Source organism: Marmota monax, unplaced genomic scaffold, assembly GCF_021218885.2.
Source record: "Marmota monax isolate L192 unplaced genomic scaffold, Marmota_monax_Labrador192_F-V1.1 WCK01_AAM20220418_F8-fsc00115, whole genome shotgun sequence".
Lineage (NCBI taxonomy): Eukaryota > Metazoa > Chordata > Mammalia > Rodentia > Sciuridae > Marmota > Marmota monax.
Window position 1 is genome coordinate 4,255,950 of NW_026694419.1, and position 24,172 is coordinate 4,280,121.

The window sequence follows — 24,172 nt, forward strand, 5'->3', positions numbered from 1 at the left end:
ATGGAATAACATAATAACAAGGAATAAGTATATGCCATGAATATGGGGGAGAAGACAGGAACACATTTAAGGCTGCCTGATACTACAATTATCAGACACATATTACAACAAAATAATTATGTGTATTATACTTAAATAAATGATGGATATGAGAAATTGGAAACAATAAAATGTAGGAAACTAAAAAAACTTCAAGAAATTAAAAATGTGGTAATAAATTACAATCTCAGTGTAAAGGGGTAAAGTAGCTGTATAACTCTCCTGTAGATAATAATTACAAGAGGATTTAAAACAAACAAACAAACATAAAAACACAAGACTGAGAGGACCCAAAACTGTGTCCTCTGGGTTTAACTGCCTAAGATATAAGATACTCTCCCACTTCTAAGAAGAGAAAAACAATGAAAAACAACCAGTTTGGTATATTAACTACAATAATTAGTTTTCAGCAAAATATTTCTAGCAAATGAACAGGGAAATATGGCTCATACTCGGGCTGGGAATGTGACTCAAGAGGTAGCACGCTTGCCTGGCGTGCGTGTGGCCAGGGTTCGATCCTCAGCACCACATACAAACAAAGATGTTGTGTCTGCCGAAAACTGAAAAATAAATATTAAAAAAAATATATATGGCTCGTACTCAACAAAAAAATGACAGTGAACAGAAATCAATTCCACATGGGCAGAGGTGTCAGATTTAGCAATCAAAGACTTAAAAATAATTATTATAGTTATGTTCAAAATGTTTCTGAAAATAAAATTAAGGGGGAACATGATGAATATGATAAGTAGTAAATAAATAGTAGGGTATCTCAACCGAGAAGGAAGGGAAAATATGATGTTTCAGATAACCAAAAATGGAGAATTCATTGCCAACAGATATGCAATACTGACTCAAGAAACCTTTCCAGACTGATGGGAAATGAAAAAAAGATAGCAGCTTAGATTTGCAAGCAAGAATGATTATGTCTGGGGAAGATAAATACATGTGTAATATAAAACACAAAGTATATGTATAAATTAAAACACAAAGTATATGTATAAATTAATATAGGTGTGTATATATATTTGTATATACATATTATGTACATATGTATATAATATTTACACATTTTCAATTACTTTACAAGCAGATGATTGGGCTTTGTTTTGTTTTTAGTATTGGGGATTGAACCAAAGGGCAATTTACCACTGAGATATGTCCCCAGTCCTTTTTATTTTTTATTTTGAGACAAGGTCTGCTAAGTTGCTGAGGCTAGTCTCTAACTTGCCATCCTTTTGCTTCAGCCTCCCAAGTCAATGGCATCACAAGCAAGCACCAATATGCCTGGCTAAAAGCAGATGACTTTTAAAACAATGAGTCTAACATTTCATAACAACAACATCAAGAGTACTGACAGGCTTATCATGTCTATAAAGTCATTATTTTTTTCATATATTTTAAATATATGTATATATACACACATACATATCTATATATGTGTGTATATGTATATATAAACACACTAGCACTAAAGATGGTAGGAGGTAAATGGAAAAATTCATAGATAAGAATAAGTTATGCTATTCCTATAGAAAATTTAAAAAAACAAAAAGCAGAGTTAGCCAACAAAAAAAAAAGTGTTGCTTATTAAGACAAAACAGACAGAGAAGTAAAAGAAGAATCAAAAATTGAAGAATGCAACATGGCAGACCTCAGCACAACCTATCAAGAATAATTACATTAAACAGAAATGTCTCAACACTTCAACCAACAGGTTATGGTTGCTAAGCTAAATTAAAAAAAAAAACAAAAAGAAGAATGAATTATAGGCTTGTCTACAGAGTATGCAAAGACATTTAAAGAAAAGAAAGAACAAAAAATGAATAATTAAGTAAATGACTATATTCTTACCAGATGAAACACATTTGAACAAAAGGAATGCTGCCACAGAAAAGGGATACATCATATGGTAAAAGGGACATATATAACAAATTATAAATATTAAGAGAAATTCACTTATTTGTAAAACTCAAGAGCAGAGCACATATTTTTTTTTCCAGATGTCATGTAACATCCACCAAAAAAGAATATGTGCATCAATAAAACAAATCTCAATAAGGTGGAAATTTTGCCTAATGTTTTACCAGACTACAACAGAATTAAACAAAAATAAAACATTGAGAAAAAGCCCCAACTATCCATAACTAAATGCTTCATTCTGAAATAAACTATGAGTAACAGAATTACATATTAGAAAATATTTTAAACTGAACAATAAGAAGCATATTGAGATTTGTATATATTGGAAAGCCTAGAAATGTATTCATATCTGGATAAATAAGATCTGCCAAAACTGAATCAAGAGGACATAGAAAACCTAAACAAACCTATAACTATAGCAATGAGCTAAAAGCAGTAATAAAAAGCCTTCCAACAAAGAAAAAACAAGATGGATTTTTAGTTGAATTCTACCAAACCCTTAAAGTAATGCCAATACTCTTCAAATTATTCGATGAAATAGAAATGAATCAACAAGTACATGAAAAAATGCTCACCATCTCTCTAGCAGTCAGAGAAATGCAAATCAAAACCACCCTAAGATACCCTATCACTCCAGTAAGATTGGCAGCCATTATGAAGTCAAACAACAACAAGTGCTGGAGAGGATGTGGGGGAAAGGGTACTCTTGTACATTGCTGGTGGGACTGCAAATTGGTGCGGCCAATTTGGAAAGCAGTATGGAGATTCCTGGGAAAGCTGAGAATGGAACCACCATTTGACCCAGCTATTGCCCTTCTCGGACTATTCCCTGAAGACCTTAAAAGAGCGTACTACAGGGATACTGCCATATCGATGTTCATAGCAGCACAATTCACAATAGCTAGACTGTGGAACCAACCCAGATGCCCTTCAATAGATGAATGGATAAAAAAAAATGTGGCATTTACACACAATGGAGTATTACGCAGCACTAAAAAATGACAAAATCATGGAATTTGCAGGGAAATGGATGGCATTAGAGCAGATTTTGCTAAGTGAAGCTAGCCAATCCCTAAAAATCAAATGCCAAATGTCTTCTTTGATATAATGAGAGCAACTAAGAACAGAGCAGGGAAGAAGAGCAGGAGGAAAAGATTGACATTAAACAGAGACATGAGGTGGGAGGGAAAGGGAGAGAAAAGGGAAATTGCATGGAAATGGAAGGAGACCCTCATTGTTATACAAAATTACATATAAGAGGTTGTGAGGGGAATGGGAAAAAAAACAAGGAGAGAAATGAATTACAGTAGATGGGGTAGAGAGAGAAGATGGGAGGGGAGGAGAGGGGGGTTAGTTGAGGATAGGAAAGGTAGCAGAATACAACATTCACTAATATGGCATTATGTAAAAATGTGGATGTGTAACCAATGTGATTCTGAAATCTGTATTTGGGGTTAAAATGGGAGTTCATAACCCATTTGAATCTAATGTATGAAATATGATATGTCAAGAACTTTGTAATGTTTTGAATAACCAATAAAAAAATAAAATTAAATAAAAAAAAAGAAATGAATGGAATACTTCCTTCTATCAAGCCAATATTACACTCATACCAAAACAAGAACAGAACACATTAAGGAAAGAAAACTACAGACCAATATCCCTGATGAACTTAGATTCAAAAATACTTGAACAGTAGCAAATCATGTTCAACAATATATGAAGAAGAGTGTACACCACAGTCAAGTTGGTTTTATTTCAGAGGCAAGGATGGCTTAATACATAAAATAAATATAATTCATCACATAAAAAGATTTAAGAACAAAATTACTTGGTCATCTCAACATATGCAATGAAGAAGGCCTTTGACAAAATTTAATACCCATTCATGATAAAAACACCAAAGAATCTAGGGATAGAAGGAATCTACCTCAACATTATGAAGGCTATAAATGAAAAAACCCAAATCCAATTTCATGGTAAATGGGGAAAAACTGAAAGCATTCCTTTAAAATCTGAAAGAAGACAAGACTGTTCACTCTCACTACTCCTATTTTATACAGTGCTAGAAATTCTAGTCAGAGCAATTAGGCAAGAGAAGGAAATAAAAGGATAAACACAGAAAATGAAGAAATCAAACCATCTGCAGATGATATGATCCTATATCCAGAAGATCCAAAAAACTCCAACAAGAGACTTCTAGAGCTAATAAACAAATGTGGCAAAGTAGCAGTGAACAAAATCAACATACAAAGATCAATAGCTTTCCTATATATCAATAATAAACATGTTGTGAAAGAAATCAGGAAAATAATTCCATCTGTAATAGGCTCAAAAAACAGAAAACAAATAAAACAACAACAAAACACCTTTAGAATAAGTCAAGGATGTGAAAGACTTCTACAATGAAAATACTGAGAAAGAATTTAAAGAAGACCTCAGAAGATGGAAAGACTTCCCATGATCATACATATATAGGAAAAATTAATATTGTTAAAATGGTGATACTACCAAGAGCAATATACAGATTCAATATGATCCCCATAAAAATACCAATGGCATCACAGAACTAGAAAAACAGTCCTAAAATTCATTTGGAAGAATAAAGACCCAGAATATCCAAAGCAATTTTGAGGTTAATAAGCAATGCTGGAGACATTACAATACCTGACTTCAAACTATTCTACAGTTAGAGTAACAAAAACTGCATGGTAGTGGCATAAAAACAAACACAAAGACTAATGGTACAGAATATAAGATACAAAGATAAACCCACACATCTACAGTCATCTGATTCTTGATAAAGGTGCCAAAAACATACACTGGAGAAAAAGACAGCCTTTTTATCAAATGGTGCTGGGAAAACGGTTATCCATATGTAGAAGAGTGAGACTAGACCTTTATCTCTTACCCTGCACAAAAATCAACTTGAAATGGATCAAAGACATAGAAATTAGACCAGAAACTATGCAACTCCTAGAAGAAAACACAGGACCAACACTTCAACTTTTAGGCACAGGCAACAACTTTCTTAATAGGACCCATGAAGCTCAGGAAATAATATCAAAAGAGTTGATTCACAATATGATAAATGGGATGGTATCAAATTAAAAAGCTTCTGAACAGCAAAGTAATCAATTAAAAGTGTGAAGAAAGAATCCACAGAATGGGAGAAAATGTAGCTAGTTAATCTTCTAACAGAGGATTAAAATCTAGAATATATAAAGAACTCAAAAAACTTTACACCAAAAAAATTAAATAACCCAGTTAATAAATGGACAAATGAATTAAACAGACACTTCTCCAAAGAAGAAATACAAATGGCCAACAAATATATGCAAAAATGTTCACCATCCTTAGTAATTAGGAAAATGCAAATCAAAACTAGATTGAGATTTCATCTTACACCAGTCAGAATGGCTGACATTAAGAACACTAATAATAAATTCTAGAGAGGATGGGGAGAGAAAAAGAATACTTTTACACTATTGATAGGACTGCTATTTAGTACAACAATAGAAATCAGTATGGAGGTTCTGCAAAAGACTAGACATGGAACCACCATATAACTCAGCAATACCACTCCTCAATTTTTATCCTGAAGAATTAAAGTCATCATACTACAGTGATTCATGCATACCCATGTTTGCAGCAGCACAATTCACAAATTGTGAAAGCAGTCTAGGTGTCCACCAACAGACAAACGAATTTTTAAAAATGTGGTAATATATACACAATGGAGTTTTAATCAGCCATAAAGAAAAATGAAATGATGTTATTTGTAGAGAATAGATAGAACTAGAGACCATATGTTAAGTGAAATAAGTCAAATTAAGAAATTTAAGAGTTATATGTTTTTCTTCCATATGTACAAGCTAAAGAGGAAAAAGGAGAACAAAAGCAGGGGGCAGATCTCAAGAAAATTAAAGGGAGATCAGTAAAGGGAAAAGGCACCAGAGGAGGTTGGGAAGAAGGGAAAAAGTGTTAGGGAGTGAAACTGGTCAATTGTATTGTTATATTCTGTATTGTGATAAATCCCATCAGTATGTCCAACTATAATGCATCTATTAAAAAATGTGGAGAAAAAGAATTGTAAGATGCACTCGAACAATGCAATGAAAAACAGTCTTTGTAAAGATGTAATAAAATTTCATAAGCCTCTTGCAAGGCTAGAAAAAGAGGTAAACAAAACAAAACTACTTGTTGGAGAGAAAAATGAAAATATAAAATATCAGTTTCAGGAATGAAAAAGGGGAATAAATAACATGCCACTTAATGGCATGTTATTTGTAGGCATTAAAAAGTTAATAATTTTATGTCAATAAATTCAACTACACATATAAAAGAGGTAATTGCTTTTAAAAAGCAAAATGCTAACTGAAAACCAAGAACTACCACATTAAACAACCTTACAATTAATAAAATAATTTATGTAATAATTTAAAATCTCAGAAAAAAGGAAACTGTATGCCTAGAAATCTTCACTATTGAACTCCAAAAGAAAAAATGTAAGAAAAAAAAATAACAAAAACTTTTCCAGAAAATAGGAAATAACTGCAAACCTCTGATGAGGCAAGTATTACTCTCAATCAATACCAGCCAAATTATAGATCATTTCATCTATCCTTCCCCATAAGGATAGATGAAAAAATTTTTAACAAAATTTTAGTATATCAAATTAAAAAACATAAAAATAATAATTCTTGACTAAGTAGAATTTACTCACTGAATGAAAATTAAGTTTGACATTTGAAAATCAGTGTAATTTATCATAAGCATAACATAATGCAGGAAAAACCACATTAGTGTTTGGATAGATAAACAGCATTATACAAAATTCAAATTACATTTGCAGTTAAAGAACAAAAACAAATAAACCCTCATTAAATACAGGAGAACATTCTTAGCTTGACACAAGTCAGAGACGAAAACTCACAGCTAGCTAATATAGTACTGCACAGTCAAAAATCAAATGTTTGCCAACCTAGCCTCGAATTTGCAATCCTCCTGCCTCAGTCTCCAAAGGACTAGGGGATTACAGGCATGTGCCATTGTGCTCAGCTTAACAAAAGGTGTTTTCCCCAAAATGACAATGATATTAATGATATGGTCTATTTTCAATAACATTTTAAGAACTCAGTACAAAGATTCTCTCAAAGAAGCCCCTATTGTATTGGGGGTCTTTTAATCTAACATATTACTTGTAAGTAACAAGAGATATGGACTCAACCATTTGTTGTTCAGATTTACAACACTCAATAAAACCTGCTAGATCAGATACAGGGGTACTCATCTGTAGTATCAGTTATTTGGGAGGTTGAGAAAGCAAAGATCCTTTGGCCACAGGAGTTCAAGGTCAGACTGGGCAATACAGTGCAACCGCTTCTCAAAAGAGAAAAAAGTTTGTTCGTAAAAAAAAGCTATGTGAAAACAGAAATATGCTCACAAGTCTAACATTGTCAATATTTTTGTGTAATAGTGTTTAAAGAAAAACAATAGTGTTATAAAAATTAATTTACTATAAAACCTTATATATCAGTAGTTTATGTGCTTTCATATACATTGTTTCATTTGTTTTTCATAATCATCAGGTGGTTATCACTTAATGGCATGTTATTTGTCTAGAAGTTCCAAAGAAACAATTAGAATGTGAATCCAAGTTTCACTTCCCTCATGTACATTTTTCAGTACTGATATGATTTTCAAACTTTGACTTTTATTGCCATTAACTCAGTCTTCCAAACCTTTTATGTTTCCTCTGAATTTGGTAATCCTATGTTTAATTTATTTTATTACTTTATTACTCTTTAAATTGATACATTTTCAAGTACCTACCAACTCAAGTACTTCTCAAATCAATTAATTTTAACAATTATTTTCAATTAAGCATTTTAATCCCTTAGACATTTATTTTATCAGGTGATAAAATTATAGTATAATGTCCTATAAAGCATAAACATAAACTATGAATCTCAAAGTGTCATTTTCTCATTGATGGATAGAAATTATTAAAATTGAGCATTTCACCTGTGTCCGAGAAGTTGGTTTTCCTTTGGTGTCAGCAGAAAACTTGCCTTTGTTACTAATACGTGCTGCCTGTTCTTTACAGAAATTGATATGTCTATCAGCTGCATTTTCATTAAATCTCCTTTGGCAATATGGACACTGAATATAATCTAAGACAGAAACAGATTAATAAGAGAATACCTGAAAGGGGATATTAAGAATCATTGGTTTTTAATGAACAATAATTAAAGATGCATAACATAGTTAATATCTGATAAGCAAAAACTCCCATTTCCATATAACATCCAGCCTGATAAACTTAGTAAAGACTATAAAGAAAAAGTCCAATGAATTCATTCTAATTTTTTTCTAACTTTGAATCAAATTTGAGGAGAACTGAAGAGAAAAAAAGAACAAAAGATAAATCTTCAGGACAAAAGAATGAATAAGTAGAAGAAAAGATATTATTTCTCCTTTACTTCTATAATACCGTATGCTTTCATTCTGTATATATACTGTATATAGTAGACTAGTTAAAACTAATATACCATACTAATATACCACTTAAAATATAGATTTATCCATAGAATCTTATACATCCATTAGAGAAAACCATCGAAAAATAGTTTTATTCACTTCCAACAACTTTACTTTCTTTTAGAGGTCCTAACAGATGGAAGAAGTGATTTTAAAACACTTAAAATTAATATAATTAATTCAAATTTAGGAGACAATGGATATTTCTAAGACAAAATATTCTTCCAAAATGTAGTAACTGTAAATAAAATTTCTTTTAATATTGAATGTCAAAATTAACCCATAACCAAATTTTGAAGCATTTCAAAGGACCCTCATCTGAATGAAAAACTGGGAATAAACAAAAAATTAGTGCCAAAAAAAAAAAAATCTTCACTTATTTCAACATGTTTACTTTTGGATAGGGAGTGTGATCTTTAAAAATTACACTAAAACCCCTAATTACAAAGAAGTAGTTTTTGTCAAGCCAAAGAGAATTTTCTAAATCCCATTACCATTCCAAAGAACACTCCCTCACTCACTAATGCAGACATGAAAAGAAAAAAAAAAAAAATGTATGCAATATCCAAATACCTCCAAAGTAGAGAACTCAACTTCATGGGGAAAATAAAGACAGAAGTGTTTCAAAGCCCAGTTGGAGCATCTCAGAAATAGTCAAAACAATTAAAAGTAATTACTAATACTCTAAAGTAGTATTTGGCAAAGTATAGCCTATGGGCCAAATTCAGCCTGCCTGTTGCCTCTTTATGTAAATAATATTTCATTGGAACAACATAGCTATGCCTGTTCATTTATACATTATCTATGACTTATTGAAACAATGAAAGAGTTAAAGTTCCAACAGGTACCTTATGGCATACAAAGTCTAAAAAAGTTTACTTTACGGCTTTTTATTTGCAGACCTCTTCTCTACAATAAAATATTTAAAAAAAAGATCATGTCTAGATTTGCTGAACAGCATTCTCTTTCCTAAGAAATAAACCTCAATCTAGAATACTAACTCGATTTTAATGTGGCTAACTTATTCATTAAAATAAACTTTAGGCTGTTCTAATAACCAATAGCTAATTGTCTATTAGGATCATAATATCTCATGTGGGTTTGCCAAAATCTTGTTTTACATTTTGTTAACCCTGAACAATGCAACTTTTAGCTATTCAATGAAGAAAATAAAATTAAAAGCATAATTTAGGTAATCAGTCTATATCATAGTTTTCCTATGTGAGATATATACCTTACAAATATTGGCCTTTTTTTCTTCCTAGATAAGAAGATACCAAAGAACCAGTCAACATAACTATCTGAATTCCACTCAATGACTGTATCTCAACCCACAATGAACATGATTAATTTATCTCCTAGAAAACTAACATTTAATTTACCATATAATTTTTAAACATGCTATAATTTTTATGCTTAAATACAAGTACTGTGATAAAAGGATAATGCACTCCTACACTCCACACAGATTTATCTTTATAATCCTAGATGGCTGGGATATGACCATTATTTAATATCAAAGTATTTAGAGATTATGCTTTAGGTTCAAGTTTTGTTACAACTTAAAAATGTATAAATATTCTATCATTATTTTCTGTCCATGTGAATATTTATATCAACAGTATTCCATATATACCAGGATCATAAGAAGGTGGAGGAGGAGGAGGAAGTTTGCCACCCTCTTTAAGTGCCTGATCGAGGCCTTTAGCTGCTCTTATGGTGGCAATGAATTCTTCATGTTTTCTTCTCCAATTTGAAGGTTTCTTTGGTGGTTCTGGCTATAAATGAAGAAAACCCAATATCAAAACTATTAATAAATATAAATAAAACTTGAGATAATGCCAAATCATTTAATATCATATTCTCTTAACAGGAATCCTTAAAAGATTCCTTCCCAAATTAACTTTGTATGCAGTTGCACTGTATGCAACTTTTAAAATATAATTCTAATTGACAGACATCCTCTATAGGTGTAACATGCATTTATGCTCGAAGCAATAGTACAATTTTCTGTTTTCCTATAATCTCTCCAATGAAATTTAACAAACTTTTGAGATTTCAACTGACTAAAAGGTGAAATATTGTCCTCTCTAATGTGGATTTAATTGGATTTTTCTTGCCCCGAGATTGAACATTCTTTCACTTCACTAAACACCATCTGTATCATTTATCCTATAATCTTTTTATATTCCTTGTCCTGTTTATTGGTTGGGTTCTTGGATCTGTGTGTGACAATTTCTAGTAGTTCTTTAGCTATTATTCCCTCCAATAACTGGCCTGTCTTTTGACTTTGCTATGGATCCTTTAAAATGCAGAACTTTTTAAAAGGTAGTTTAATTTACTAATCTTTTCTTTCATAGTCTGCAATCACAGTAAGTACCTGGACCAAACACATACCAAGACCAACATAGTAAGTTTGCCTGGGCCAAACACATACCAAGGCAAAATAAAATGTTCCCATATTTCCTTCTGGAACATGCATGGTTTCCATTTTAAAAATTTAAATTTTAAAATTGTATTCAGTTGTAATTATTCTGGTAAATGGTGAAATATATGAATTCAATTCATTATTTTCTTTTAAGAAGACAATGCAGCTATCAAACCACCCTTTAACTTTTTTCCCCACAGAACTGTGAAAACATATTAATCACAAACTAAACCCTTTTGAATCTGGGCATATTTCAAAACTTTCTCTTCCATTCCATTTTTCTAACTATCCTTAAGTTAGTACTAGTATTTTAAATATTGAGACTTTATAACATATATTGATATAACAGGGTAATCCTATTTTATTATCTTTTGCAATATTTTCCTGGTTATTCTTTTAACCAGCAATATTATACCTTCTAGTATACTGTATCTTCTAGTAACTCTTTTCCAATTTCTATACATCCAATTTCTTTTTCTTATCTAACAGTATCAGTTAGCACTTACTCTATTGGCTGCAGTTTAATCTCATCCCTAATTTTAATGGACTACCAATGTCTTTACACTAAATAGGATGCTGACTCATGTATCATGAAATAAAGATTTTATCATATTACTTAAATACCTAGAAAGCAACTTTCCAACTAGTTTATGAGAGCCACAAAACTTTGATATAAGGGAAAATTAAAGACCTACATCTTTTATGGATATAGATACCAAAAAAATCTTAAATAAAAACTTTCTTATTTTATAGGTAAATGTCTACTCATAAAATTCATCTGCTCCATAAAGAGTACTACTCATCTATTGGTAAGTTTGACTGCTCCTTGGTATTTTTTCTTCTCATAGTATCTTTGTATCAATGTAAACAGGTTTCTTATTACTCATCCTTGAATTCATCAGATTTTCCTGGCACAACTACTTGCAAGAGATTTTGGGGAAGAGAGGCCCAGGGTAGACTTCCAGGCTACATATCAGCAACCATTTTCTTTGTTAGACCAAATATAGACTACTTACTACAAATAAGATCTCTCTGTTTGTTTCCATGTTACCCTAGGTTTAAGAGGTTTTAATGTTGGAATATCAGTTCCTTCAGCTCTTTGTCTGCTTGAATCAAAAGTCTTCTGTTTTTTAGTGGCAGTTTTCTGACTCTTCTACTTGTGTAAAACAAAAATAGTATGTATACAAAAGGCTACTGCTGCCAGCTCTGCTTCTCTCAGTTCCCACAACCACTTCTAAAAAGCACACCTGAGTTTAAGTTGGGCCTCTCCACATAAGTTTCCAAGAACCTATGCTACTGGGCCTGCTCAATTCTCTCTTCCTCATTCTTGGCTTTTGAACAACTTCAGTCCTGCTCATTCTAGGGCCTGGCTATCCAATTTCCTACACTTTATCTTGGTTCCTGCCTTGGCTGCAGTTAACAAAGGGATATATTCTTTCTAACAAGACCTCTCATCTCTGAGGAATCACCTTCAAGTTGAAGAGATCTTTCCCCTCTAAGGCATGAGATTCTCACTATCTAATCCATGGGACTTTCAGAAACTTAACCTGGATCTCAACTGCTTTGGGCAGCACTTATATGTATTTGGTAGTCTGTGCCTTTAGTTTTACCAAAAATAGAGTTCATACAGTTGTTGTGCCCCTACTCTGCTTATCATTTTGTAGGATTTCCTTGATCTAGGTAAATAACATTGAGAATCATATTATAATGTTCAAATCTTCTAAAACACTGTCCTCAAAGTTGCATGGGTATATGATTTTGTTAATGGGTACAAGGATTTTGTTAAAAGTGAATTCTAATTCAGTATCTGTGTGGACCAAAGATTCCATATTTCCAACAAGTTTTCAAATATGGCTGATATTACTGCTCTATGGACCACACTTTTGGGAGCAAGGCAATTAATTAATTAATACAAAAGAATGGTTTTTTACTTTCCTTTTTAAAAAAACTATTAAATATAACTCCCTATGGATAATATTATTTAATCTCCACAATAACCCCCAATACAGATACTACTTCTATCACCATTGTATAGTAAATGGAAGCATACATAATTTGCCCAAAATAACATTAGATGTTACACAGCCAGAGTCAAATCCAGATATGTGGCCATACATATGAAGTAATACTGCATCCAAAGATTGGGCTAGTTTATCTACTTAAACTAATATAATCATATTATCTGGGAGGTTACTAAGAAAAACTTCAAATACTGATTTTTGTACCTTATTCAAATTTCACCATTCTTACCATAAATATTTACAGACTATAAAATGAAGATAAATACTTGATTTTCCTATATTGAAATAATTTTATTCTAAGATTAATTTCTTTTAGGGAAGTGTTCCTCTTATACCCTGGAAGAAGTTATTAGCATTGAAAGCAGTGTTTTTTTTTTTTTTTTGCTTTTGTTGTTTCAAAAACCACTCAATAAGGTACTTCACCTAGATCATTTCAATGAACTGACCATTTAAAACTATATGTGACAATGCATTTAAATGATTTATTCTTAGCTATGTAACATATGACAGATATTAAGAAGAGACTATCATGAGAGGTTCTTTGCTTTGGTTCCAAGAAAGAAAATAAGGTAACAGATATATGTGGGACAACTGAACAACTGATAAATCTTATCCCCAGAAAGCATAATATAAATTATAAGTACTGGCCATAAACCAATTCATCAAAGTAATCAACTTCTATTATGCTAACATGTTTGTAAGAAAAGCTTTGTTTTCCATATATGAACTTAAGAGGTTATACTAATGGTAAGAAAGAGTTCAAAACTTAAGTTATATCTTAAGTATTAACAATGACTTAAAAAGAATGTAGGAACACATTTGTTTTAATTATTTCCCACTGATAGCTAAGCAACTGGTTCTCAAATGCTACAAATTTCTCACTATATTTGATGAAGTTTGAGATGACACTTTAATGTCCCCTTTACAGTTAAAATTTCAATTACAATGTAAGTTAATAAAAATTTTTAAGCTAAATACATAGAATTTTATTAATCATAGCATAACAGATAATTATAATTGTTAATAACAGATAATTATAATTGTTAATATACATAACAGTAAGATTAATTCTGTTAAAAAGTTACCCTAGGTTTAAGAGGTTTTACTGTTGGAATATCAGTTCCTTCAGCTCTTTGCCTGCTTGAATCAAAAGTCTTCCGTTTTTTAGTGGCAGTTTTCTGACAAATGGGTCCATGCTTTTTCTGTTAAGATGAAAACATGCAACATATTATTTTCTTCCCTACAGAAGAGAACATTATAAAACATAAGTTGAGAGCGGTTTAAAAAATCTGAGCCTAACTAAAAAACTGAAGATCATATAATGATAATGCTTTGTCTTAACTATAAATTTTTAAAATGTATATGTAAAATGCATAAGTTTTCTTTCTTAAAGCAAGAAATTATAGAAAAATACTTTTGTAAAATTTTACTAAGAGTTATATAATACCTTTCTGGTAAGGAAAAGAATATAAAATCAAATCTACTTGAATGAAAAGCAAAGGTCTTCACACCTAAACATGGGTACTAGAAAAAGAAATGCTATATAGAGAAGAATGCATTGATTTTAGGATTAACAAAAGCTAATGTAATAGGAATAATGTAGATTAACAAAAGTAACATATTAGTTATATGTTAATATAATGTTAACACAAAAATAAAGACAAAATGGTCTTTTATCTCTTTCTTCCCTTCTAGAATTCACACTTTCTACTTTTCTTCACTAAGATTTTTTTTTAAGATATCTAGTGTTCTATTCCTATAGGGTTTTTAAAAAATAGTTACCAATTCATTCATTTTAAATACCAGTAAACTTCTCTTAACTAGCTTTTAATTAATCAATTAGATAAAACAATTTCTTCCTTCACTATACAAAGCACATTGACTGATGACATTACAATACAGGCATTTTTTTCATTTGTGTTCTAAGAAACTCTGAAGAAGCTGGAAACATTAAATTTTATCTGAAAAAAAAAAAGCAAATTTGAGAGCTGGCTTATTTGAAGTCAGGAGCCTGTTATGCTTTCAGTAGACAATTAGTGATCAACTGTTTCACAGATCTGTTTTCAATTTCAACAAATAAGCACTATAATTATAGCTATTAGAATAAGAGTTCTTAAGTAATAAAAACAGGCTTGCATGTAATTTTCTACTACACCCGTGTATGTCTAGTCTCACAAATTTAGTTGTTATGTGTCAAGTGCCTGTGGAGTTCATTTCCAAACCTGATTATACAAAGTGTAGTTATTATAACTATATCATTTAATTTAATATTAGATAAATAAATAACTGAGGGAAAATTGGCATTTTTGTCTGTGAAAATTCAGCTGACTGCTTTGAAAATACTTTGAAAAACAGTGATTTGATGAGAAAAAAAAAAAAATCCCTACATGTGTGGGAAAGATATTTCTAAAGGATTACAAAAAAGTCAAATTATTTAGGTGTCCACTGTCAAATGAACTTTTTTTTATCATTAATCCCTCATTAATGGAAACAAGGATATGCACAGTATATTTTGCCAGCAGATCCCTATTTTTAACATATTATTTATCAAAATTTTAATAAATATATAATTATGTTCAAAGTTAAAATATTTAAAGTATATAAGGCATAATTTTTATTTTTTCTTATTTAGCTAATTTTTATTAAGATCAATTAGAAGAATTTCTATTTGTATGGATTACAAAACTATTTTTGCAACCAAAACTATTTAAAAAATGAAAAATGCATTTTAGGTACACTTGTATATTGTAAAATAAAAATTATGCTTTTTTTTCTTTGCAATATTTCAAACACAGGAGAGTTAAGAGATTAGTATAATGAACTCCAATTTACTCTTCACTGCTTTGACAATTAATAGCATTTTAGCACTTTTGTTTTGTGTAGCCCTGCTTTTTTCCCCTAAAGTATTTTAAAGCAAAACCTAGACATTATATCATTTTGTATCTATAAATACATTATTGTATACATTAAGAGATGTTTGGTAGCCCGGCATGGTAGAACATGCCTGGAATCCCAGTGACTCAGGAGGCTGAGGCAGGAGGATCATAAGTTCTAGGCCAACCTGGGCAACTTAGCAAGACCCTATCTCAACATAAAAATGAAAAAAAAAAGGGGGGGGGGTGGTACTAAAAAAAGGGGGGTGTTTGTTCTGTTTGCTTCTGATAATATTAACACTTTAACAGAGAAGTCAGAAGACCAAACTCTGAAGGAAAGAGAGTATTCTGGAAGAATGACACAAATGGAACCCAAACACCTCAACAAGTTTTACAAAACTTCAAAATTCATTCTACATAAATTCTCCCCATGTGAGTTATTCTTAAGTATTGAACAATTACAGATCTATTAAACCCCAAAGGAAAAAGATACAGATTCAGTCTACTCACTAATGCTACTGGAAAGAATGTTCTTCCACAAATTTTGCAAGGCAACAACTCTCCAACTTGGACAACACTTCCGTTTTCTAAAACAGAAAAGAATTTTATAAATAATTTCTGTGGCTCATATTGTGAAACTTCAAATTTCAATGTTTTCTCTTAGTTTCATAGGTAATTGTTAGTTCTTTTGAAAAATGCTTTGTTTCATTTAAAAATAAGCAAAATTACCAATTAAAATGGCATAAGGCTTAGAATTATTAGTGATCAAAAATATCATGGTAAATGAGAGTGATTAAGAATAACCAAACTGATATTAGAAATATCTAGTTTTCTTGTTATTATTTAACCAAATTAATTTATCATCTCTTACTTATGAGTTGATTTCATTGTAAATTAGTAACTTTAAAAATCAAATCAATCTTATTAATATTCAAGGCATGAAGAATTATCATTGTTTTTTCTGGTTAAGTGTCTTCCTGACATAATATAGAGAAACTAGAATAAAAAGAATTTTCTTCCAATTACCAACAGCAAACAAAAAGTATAAGGCTCCAAAGGTAAGATCACTTAATTAGAATGCAAACTGCATTTATGAGGCAAATTTTTCATTTTTTACACATATAATACTTATTAAGATTCACTAGACCAATCAATTGAGGTTTTCTGACCTCATAAGCACAATTCATTAAATTATAAAGCAGCTACAATTTTCATTCAATTAAAATTAAACTAAAAAAAATTACATTATTTGTGATTCTACATAACTGAATCCACTTGTCATTTATTTTCTAGCCAATTTTCAAACCTAAATTTATTTTCATACCAGTAATTTTCTAAAAGTGATATTTTTACAAACCTGTAAAATTTTCCCAATATTTTCTGTTGAATATTTTATTGATTGTTAAAATTATTTTACCATATGAACAACAAAAACATTTTCTTCTAAAAGTAACATTAAAAAATCATGAAATGTCAATTTTGACTCCATTTAATATGTTCTACAGCATTTGGTGAGATTATATAAAACTAGTGAAATAATGCACTGGTGAGAAAACACTCTAACATAGCAAAAGAAAAACTTCTTCGTTCTATCTTTCTAGTATTATTCTGCCTTATTCTAGTAGTAAAAAAGTGACTGTTACCTCAGAGGGACTCCATGTCTGTATAGCTGCAGTTCAGCAGTGAACATTACAAAAGTAAAGCTAAGATTCTCCTGATTTGTCCTTCTATAATACCAAGGGCTAGGTTATTTAAGGAGAGCAATCTCATTTATCTGGATCCCTTAATTCCAATAACAACCCAGAAGGCTGAAACGGTTACTAGATAGACTATCCTTTAGGTTCATTAAAAATGATGGTCAAAGTCACATGGCATGTTCAAAGTTTATAAGCTTACTGACAGTTATCATGTATTCCTTTATATACTAAGCAATGATTTAAAATTTTATCAATACACATATTAAAAATATATATTTCATTTGCTTTTTTAAACAGTATACACCTGCCCCCAAATTTAACTACTGAGAAAAATCAATTCAACACATTAAAATAATCTGAGTATCTAGTTGAGTACCTACTGGTTACCAAATATACCAAGTAATAGTAGCATAGGGTGCAATGACAAAACCACTGTTCTCATAAAGCTAACACAATACTATTTATTTATTCAATATATCTGAAAACAAATCATTTTCCATTTTTCATACAAAAACATAAAAATCATAATATTACCATACTATAAAATCCAATTATTGAAATTAATTTCCACATGTCATCAAGCACGTTTAAAATGTCATAAAGGAAAAGAAAATCACTGTCACTAAAAGGCATAAAAAATAATGCATTTAAGAGCAGTTATCTCAAGTAAAAGAAAAATCTTTATGAAAAATCATTCTTCATTCAAAACAAGTATATACACAAATTTCTAATTTCCTGCTGTATTAGTTGATCAAAAAGCATACCCTTATGGTTCATGAAATATGGAATTTGCAAATGGGTTGATGTCAAGATCTACTGAAAACACAAAATGTATACTCAAAAGGTCATGATAAATAGGTTAGGCCTTGGAGTCCAAAGCCACAGTTTGTTCTAATATTATTCATTAAAGGAATTGATAGTGGTAGAAAGACACTTGAATTTGTTTAATATTATCTAACTTCAAGACTCAATGCTGTCATTAAGAACTATGAATCCCTGGGTAAGATTTTAACTTCTCTTAAGGTCAGATTCCCTTTTTACAAAATAAAGAAGTTAGCTTAAATGACATATGTGGCCCCCTTCTACCTGTAACATACATTTAACAAAATTTTATACCTTCCGACTGTATTAGCAAGAAATTTACATGGATGACAAGGCATCTTTTTTACTGGTGTCATATTTTGAAAAAGTTCCTCAAATATGAGAATGATTAAACCAATGCAAATGATGGAATAAATACTTTAGAAGTATGTTGATGAATCATTTCTATTTTTCTATATATAAAACTGAGAAACTGAAAGGATCTATAGCAAAGCACATGTTGTCTTTCTTCTTGTTGGAAAAGTCTTCACACTATGTGAACTACGAGGAAATGTATGACTAATCACATGGGTAGATGTGTTATTCAACTTTTGGTAGCTGAGATTAAATACCTGACAAAAACAACTTAGAAGAAGAAAAGTTTATTTTGTCTCAAGGTTTCGGCCAGTTTCATTGCTCTTGCCCCTGGAAGAGGCAGATTATCATGACTGAAGGGCAAATCAGGAAAGTTACAAAGACCATGGAAGCTGGGAAACAAAGAGAGCAAGGGAAAGGGGCTGCAGGGAATATGAACCCATGCAGGGCATATCCCCCAAATGCAAACTTCCTCTAGCCACAACCATCTACTTACAGATACTACCCAGTTAGTCCATTTAAAACTATGGACTAATTAGGTTATGGCTCTCACAATCAAATCATTTCATGTTCAAACATTTCTGCATTAACACAGGAACTTTTGTGGGACACCACATATCCACCCTGACCCCCAAAAGCTTATGTTCAGCTTGCAATGCAAACTACACTTATTCCATTTCCAAGAGTCCCCATAATCTTAATAGTTCCATCATTGCCCAAAGGTCCAAGTAAAGTCTCTTCTGAGTCTCAAGGCAAACTTTTAGCTGTGAAAAGTAGGATATGTATATCCAATATATAATGGCATACATATTCCAAAAGAAGTGAAGGGACTAAAACTCATCCAGGCAAATATTAAGTCTTGTAATGCCATATCCCGCATCATGGGGCACGTATGACAAGACGTTCTCTCCAAAGGGCTTGGGAATTCCCATCTCTCTGGCCTTGCTAGTTGTAGTGCTCATGGCCTCTGTCTTAGCCTGGTTCTATGGCAACCAGCAGCTTTCCTCAGCAGACAGTCCACACTATGAGCATCTCTTAATCCAGGGGTGTACACTGTAGCTTTGGTTTCTTTCTCAAAGCTTCAGGTATCTCGCTACCAGGGGCTGCCCATAGGGACTCCAAGGCTGACACACTCTGCCTGGCCTACCTACAACTCTTAGCACATATAAAAAAGTAGAGATACTACCCTGCATTCTGTCAGATCATAATGGAATGAAATTATAAATCAATCATAAAATAAGAAAAAAAAGCTACTCCAATACTTGGAGACTAAATAATATGCTACTGAATGAACAATGAATTGCAGAAGACATCAAGGAGGAGATCAAAAAGTTTTTAGAAGTGAATGAGAACACAGATAAAACATGGAAATCTCTGGGACACTATGAAAACAGTTCTAAGAGGAAAGTTCATTGCATGGAGTTCATTCCTTCAAAGAAGAAAAAGTCAACAAATAAATGACTTAACACTACATCTCAAAGCCCTAGAAAAAGAAGAACAAATCAACACCAAAAGCAGCAGAATACAGGAAATAATTAGAATCAGAGCTGTAATTGATGAAATTGAAACAACAGAAACAATCGAAAAACTGACAGAATAAAAAGTTGGTTCTTTGAAAAAATAAATAAAACTGACAGACCCTTAGCCATGCTAATGAAGAGAAGGAGAGAGAAAACTCAAATCATTAACATATGTAATGAAAAAGGAAATATCACAACAGACACTACAGAAATACAGAAGATAATTAGAAATTATTTTGAAAACCTGTACTCCAATAAAATAGAAAATACCAAAGACATCGACAAATTTCTAGAGTCATATAATTTGCCCAAATTGATTCAGGATGATATACACAACTTAAACAGATCAATTTTAATGACAAAACAGCAGACACCATCAAAAGTTTACCAACCAAGAAAAGCCCAGGTCCGAAGGCATACACAGCAGAGTTCTACAAGACCTTTAAGGAAGAACTAATACCAATATTCTTCAATTTATTTCAGGAAATAGAAAAAGAGGCAGCACTTCCAAACTCATTCTATGAGGCCAATATCACCCTGATTCCAAAACCAGACAAAGAAACATCAAAAAAAGAAAACTTCAGACCAATATCTCCAATGAACATAGATGCAAAAATTTTCAAGAAAATTCTGGCAAATCGAATACAAAAACATATCAAAAAGATCCTATATAACAATCAAGTGGGATTCATCGCAGAGATACAAGGTTGGTTCAACATATGGAAATCAACAAATGTAATTCATCACATGAATAGACTTAAAGAATCATATGATCATCTCAATAGATGCAGAAAAAAGCATTTGACAAAATACAGCACCCTTTTATGCTCCAAACACTAGAAAAACTAGAGATAACAGGAACATATCTCAATCTCATAAATGCTATCTATGCTAAGTCCCAGGCCAACATCATTGTAAATGGAGAAAAATTGAAGGCATTCCCTGTAAAAACTGGTAGGAGACAGGGATGCCCTCTTTCACCACTTCTATTTAACATAGTTCACAGGCTAGGACAAGTAGACAGACAAAAGAAATTAAAGGGATACACATAGGAAAAGAAGAACTCAAATTGGCACTATTTGCTGATGATATAATTCTATACCTGGAAGACCCTAAAAATTCCACCAGAGGGGCTGGGGATGTGACTCAAGTGGTAGCGCAGTCGCCTGGCACGTGTGCGGCCCAGGTTCGATCCTCAGCACCACATACAAACAAAGATGTTGTGTCTGCTGAAAACTAAAAAATAAATATTAAAATTCTCTCTCTCTCTCTCTCAAAAAAAAAAAAAAAAATTCCACCAGAAAACTCCTAGAACTAGTAAATTAATTCAGCAAAGTAGCAGGATATGAAATTAACACCCATAAATCAAAGGCATTTCTGTATATCAGTAAAAAGTCCTCAGAAAGGGAAATGAGGCAAACTACCCCATTCTCAATAGCCTCAAAAAAAATAAAATAAAATACTTGGGAATCAACTTAACGCAAGAGGTGAAAGATCTATATAATCAAAATTATAGAACCCTAAAGAAAGAAATCAAAGAAGACCTAAGAAGATGGAAAGATCTACCTTGCTCTTGGATAGGCAGAATTAATATTATCAAAATGACCATACTTCCAAAAGCACTATACAGATATAATGCAATTCCAATCAAAATTCCAATGACATTCCTCATAGAAATAGAAAAAGCAATCATGAAGTTCATCTTGAAAAGTAAGAGACCCAGAATAGCTAAAGCAATCCTTACCAGGAAGAGTGAATCAGGTGGCATCACTATACCAGACACTATACTACAGAGCAATAGTAACAAAAACAGCTTGGTATTGGCACCAAAACAGACTGGTAGACCAATGGTACAGAATAGAGGACACAGAGAGTAACCCACAAAACTACAATTATCTTATATTAGACAAAGGTACCAAGAACATGCACTGGAGAAAAGACAGCCTCTTCAACAAATGGTGCTGGCAAAACTGGAAATCTATATGCAACAAAATGAAATTAAACCCCCATCTCTCACCATGCACAAAACTCAACTCAAAATGGAGCAAGGACTCAGGAATATAACCAGAGACCCTGTTTCTAATAGAAGAAAAAGTAGGCCCTAATCTTCATCATGTGAGATTAGGCCCCAACTTTCTTAACAAGACTCCTGGTTCAATCTATGGGGGTGGCGCGGGGGTGGAGGGAAGAAAAAAGGAGACTGACTTAACCAGAATCCCTCCTCCTAAAAGAGATATTCAGGACTAATCCTAAGTAGCACAGTTTTTGAGACACTGACATTTTCTGTTTAGTCCCTGCCTACTTCTCATTCACTCCCTATCTATATTGCAGGCAGACTTTATTTTTTTTATGTTGAAACTGAAGTGTTTTTTTGTTTGTTTGTTTGTTTATTGGTTGTTCAAAACATTACAAAGCTCTTGACATATCATATTTCATACATTAGATTCAAGTGGATTATGAACTCCCATTTTAACCCCAAATACAGATTTCAGAATCACATTGGTTACACATCCACATTTTTACATAATGCCATATTAGTAACTGTTGTATTCTGCTACCTTTCCTATCCTCTACTATCCCCCCTCCCCTCCCCTCCCATATTCTCTCTCTACCCCATCTACTGTGATTCATTTCTCTCCTTGTTTTTTTCCCATTCCCCTCACAACCTCTTATACATAATTTTGTGTAGCAATGAGGGTCTCCTTCCATTTCCATGCAATTTCCCTTTTCTCTCCCTTTCCCTCCCACCTCATGTCTCTGTTTAATGTTAATCTTTTCCTCCTGCTCTTCCTCCCTGCTCTGTTCTTAGCTGCTCTCATTAAATCAAAAAAGACATTTGGCATTTGTTTTTTAGGGATTGGCTAGCTTCACTTAGCATAATCTGCTCCAGATTTCAAACTATACTACAGAGCAATAGTAACAAAAAGAGCATGGTACTGGTACCAAAACAGGCGGGTGGACCAATGGTACAGAATAGAGGACACAGAGACTAATCCACAAAGTTACAACTATCTTATATTTGATAAAGGGGCTAAAAGCATGCAATGGAGGAAGGATAGCATCTTCAACAAATGGTGCTGGGAAAACTGGAAATCCATATGCAACAAAATGAAACTGAATCCCCTTCTCTCACCATGCACAAAAGTTAACTCAAAATGGATCAAGGAGCTTGATATCAAATCAGAGACTCTGCGTCTGATAGAAGAAAAAGTTGGCTCCGATCTACATATTGTGGGGTCAGGCTCCAAATTCCTTAATAGGACACCCATAGCACAAGAGTTAATAACAAGAATCAACAAATGGGATTTACTTAAACTAAAAAGTTTTTTCTCAGCAAGAGAAACAATAAGAGAGGTAAATAGGGAGCCTACATCATGGGAACAAATTTTTACTCCTCACACTTCAGATAGAGCCCTAATATCCGGAGTATACAAAGAACTCAAAAAATTAAACAATAAGATAACAAATAACCCAATCAACAAATGGGCCAAGGACCTGAACAGACACTTCTCAGAGGAGGACATACAATCAATCAACAAGTACATGAAAAAATGCTCACCATCTCTAGCAGTCAGAGAAATGCAAATCAAAACCACCCTAAGGTACCATATCACTCCAGAAGTCAAACAACAACAAGTGCTGGAGAGGATGTGAGGAAAAGGGTACTCTTGTACATTGCTGGTGGGACTGCAAATTGGTGCAGCCAATTTGGAAAGCAGTATGGAGATTCCTGGGAAAGCTGGGAATGGAACCACCATTTGACCCATCTATTGCCCTTCTCGGACTATTCCCTGAAGACCTTAAAAGAGCGTACTACAGGGATACTGCCACATAGATGTTCATAGCAGCACAATTCACAATAGCTAGACTGTGGAACCAACCCAGATGCCCTTCAATAGATGAATGGATAAAAAAAAAATGTGGCATTTATACACAATGGAGTATTACTCTG

General features: G+C 32.4%; 1 protein-coding gene across 2 annotated transcripts in view; it reads right to left on the minus strand.

The window, feature by feature from the left end:
* Nucleotides 1-24,172, minus strand: part of Zc2hc1a (zinc finger C2HC-type containing 1A) — a 45,530-nt gene that overhangs the window by 16,224 nt on the left and 5,134 nt on the right. For both annotated transcript variants that reach the window (XM_046468206.2, XM_046468205.2), the window contains exons 2-5: nt 16,338-16,414; nt 14,040-14,156; nt 10,142-10,283; nt 7,990-8,138 (exon numbers count right to left, since the gene is read on the minus strand). In XM_046468206.2, coding sequence (XP_046324162.1) covers nt 7,990-8,138; nt 10,142-10,283; nt 14,040-14,156; nt 16,338-16,414 — 485 coding nt within the window. The remainder of the gene's footprint in view (nt 1-7,989; nt 8,139-10,141; nt 10,284-14,039; nt 14,157-16,337; nt 16,415-24,172) is intronic.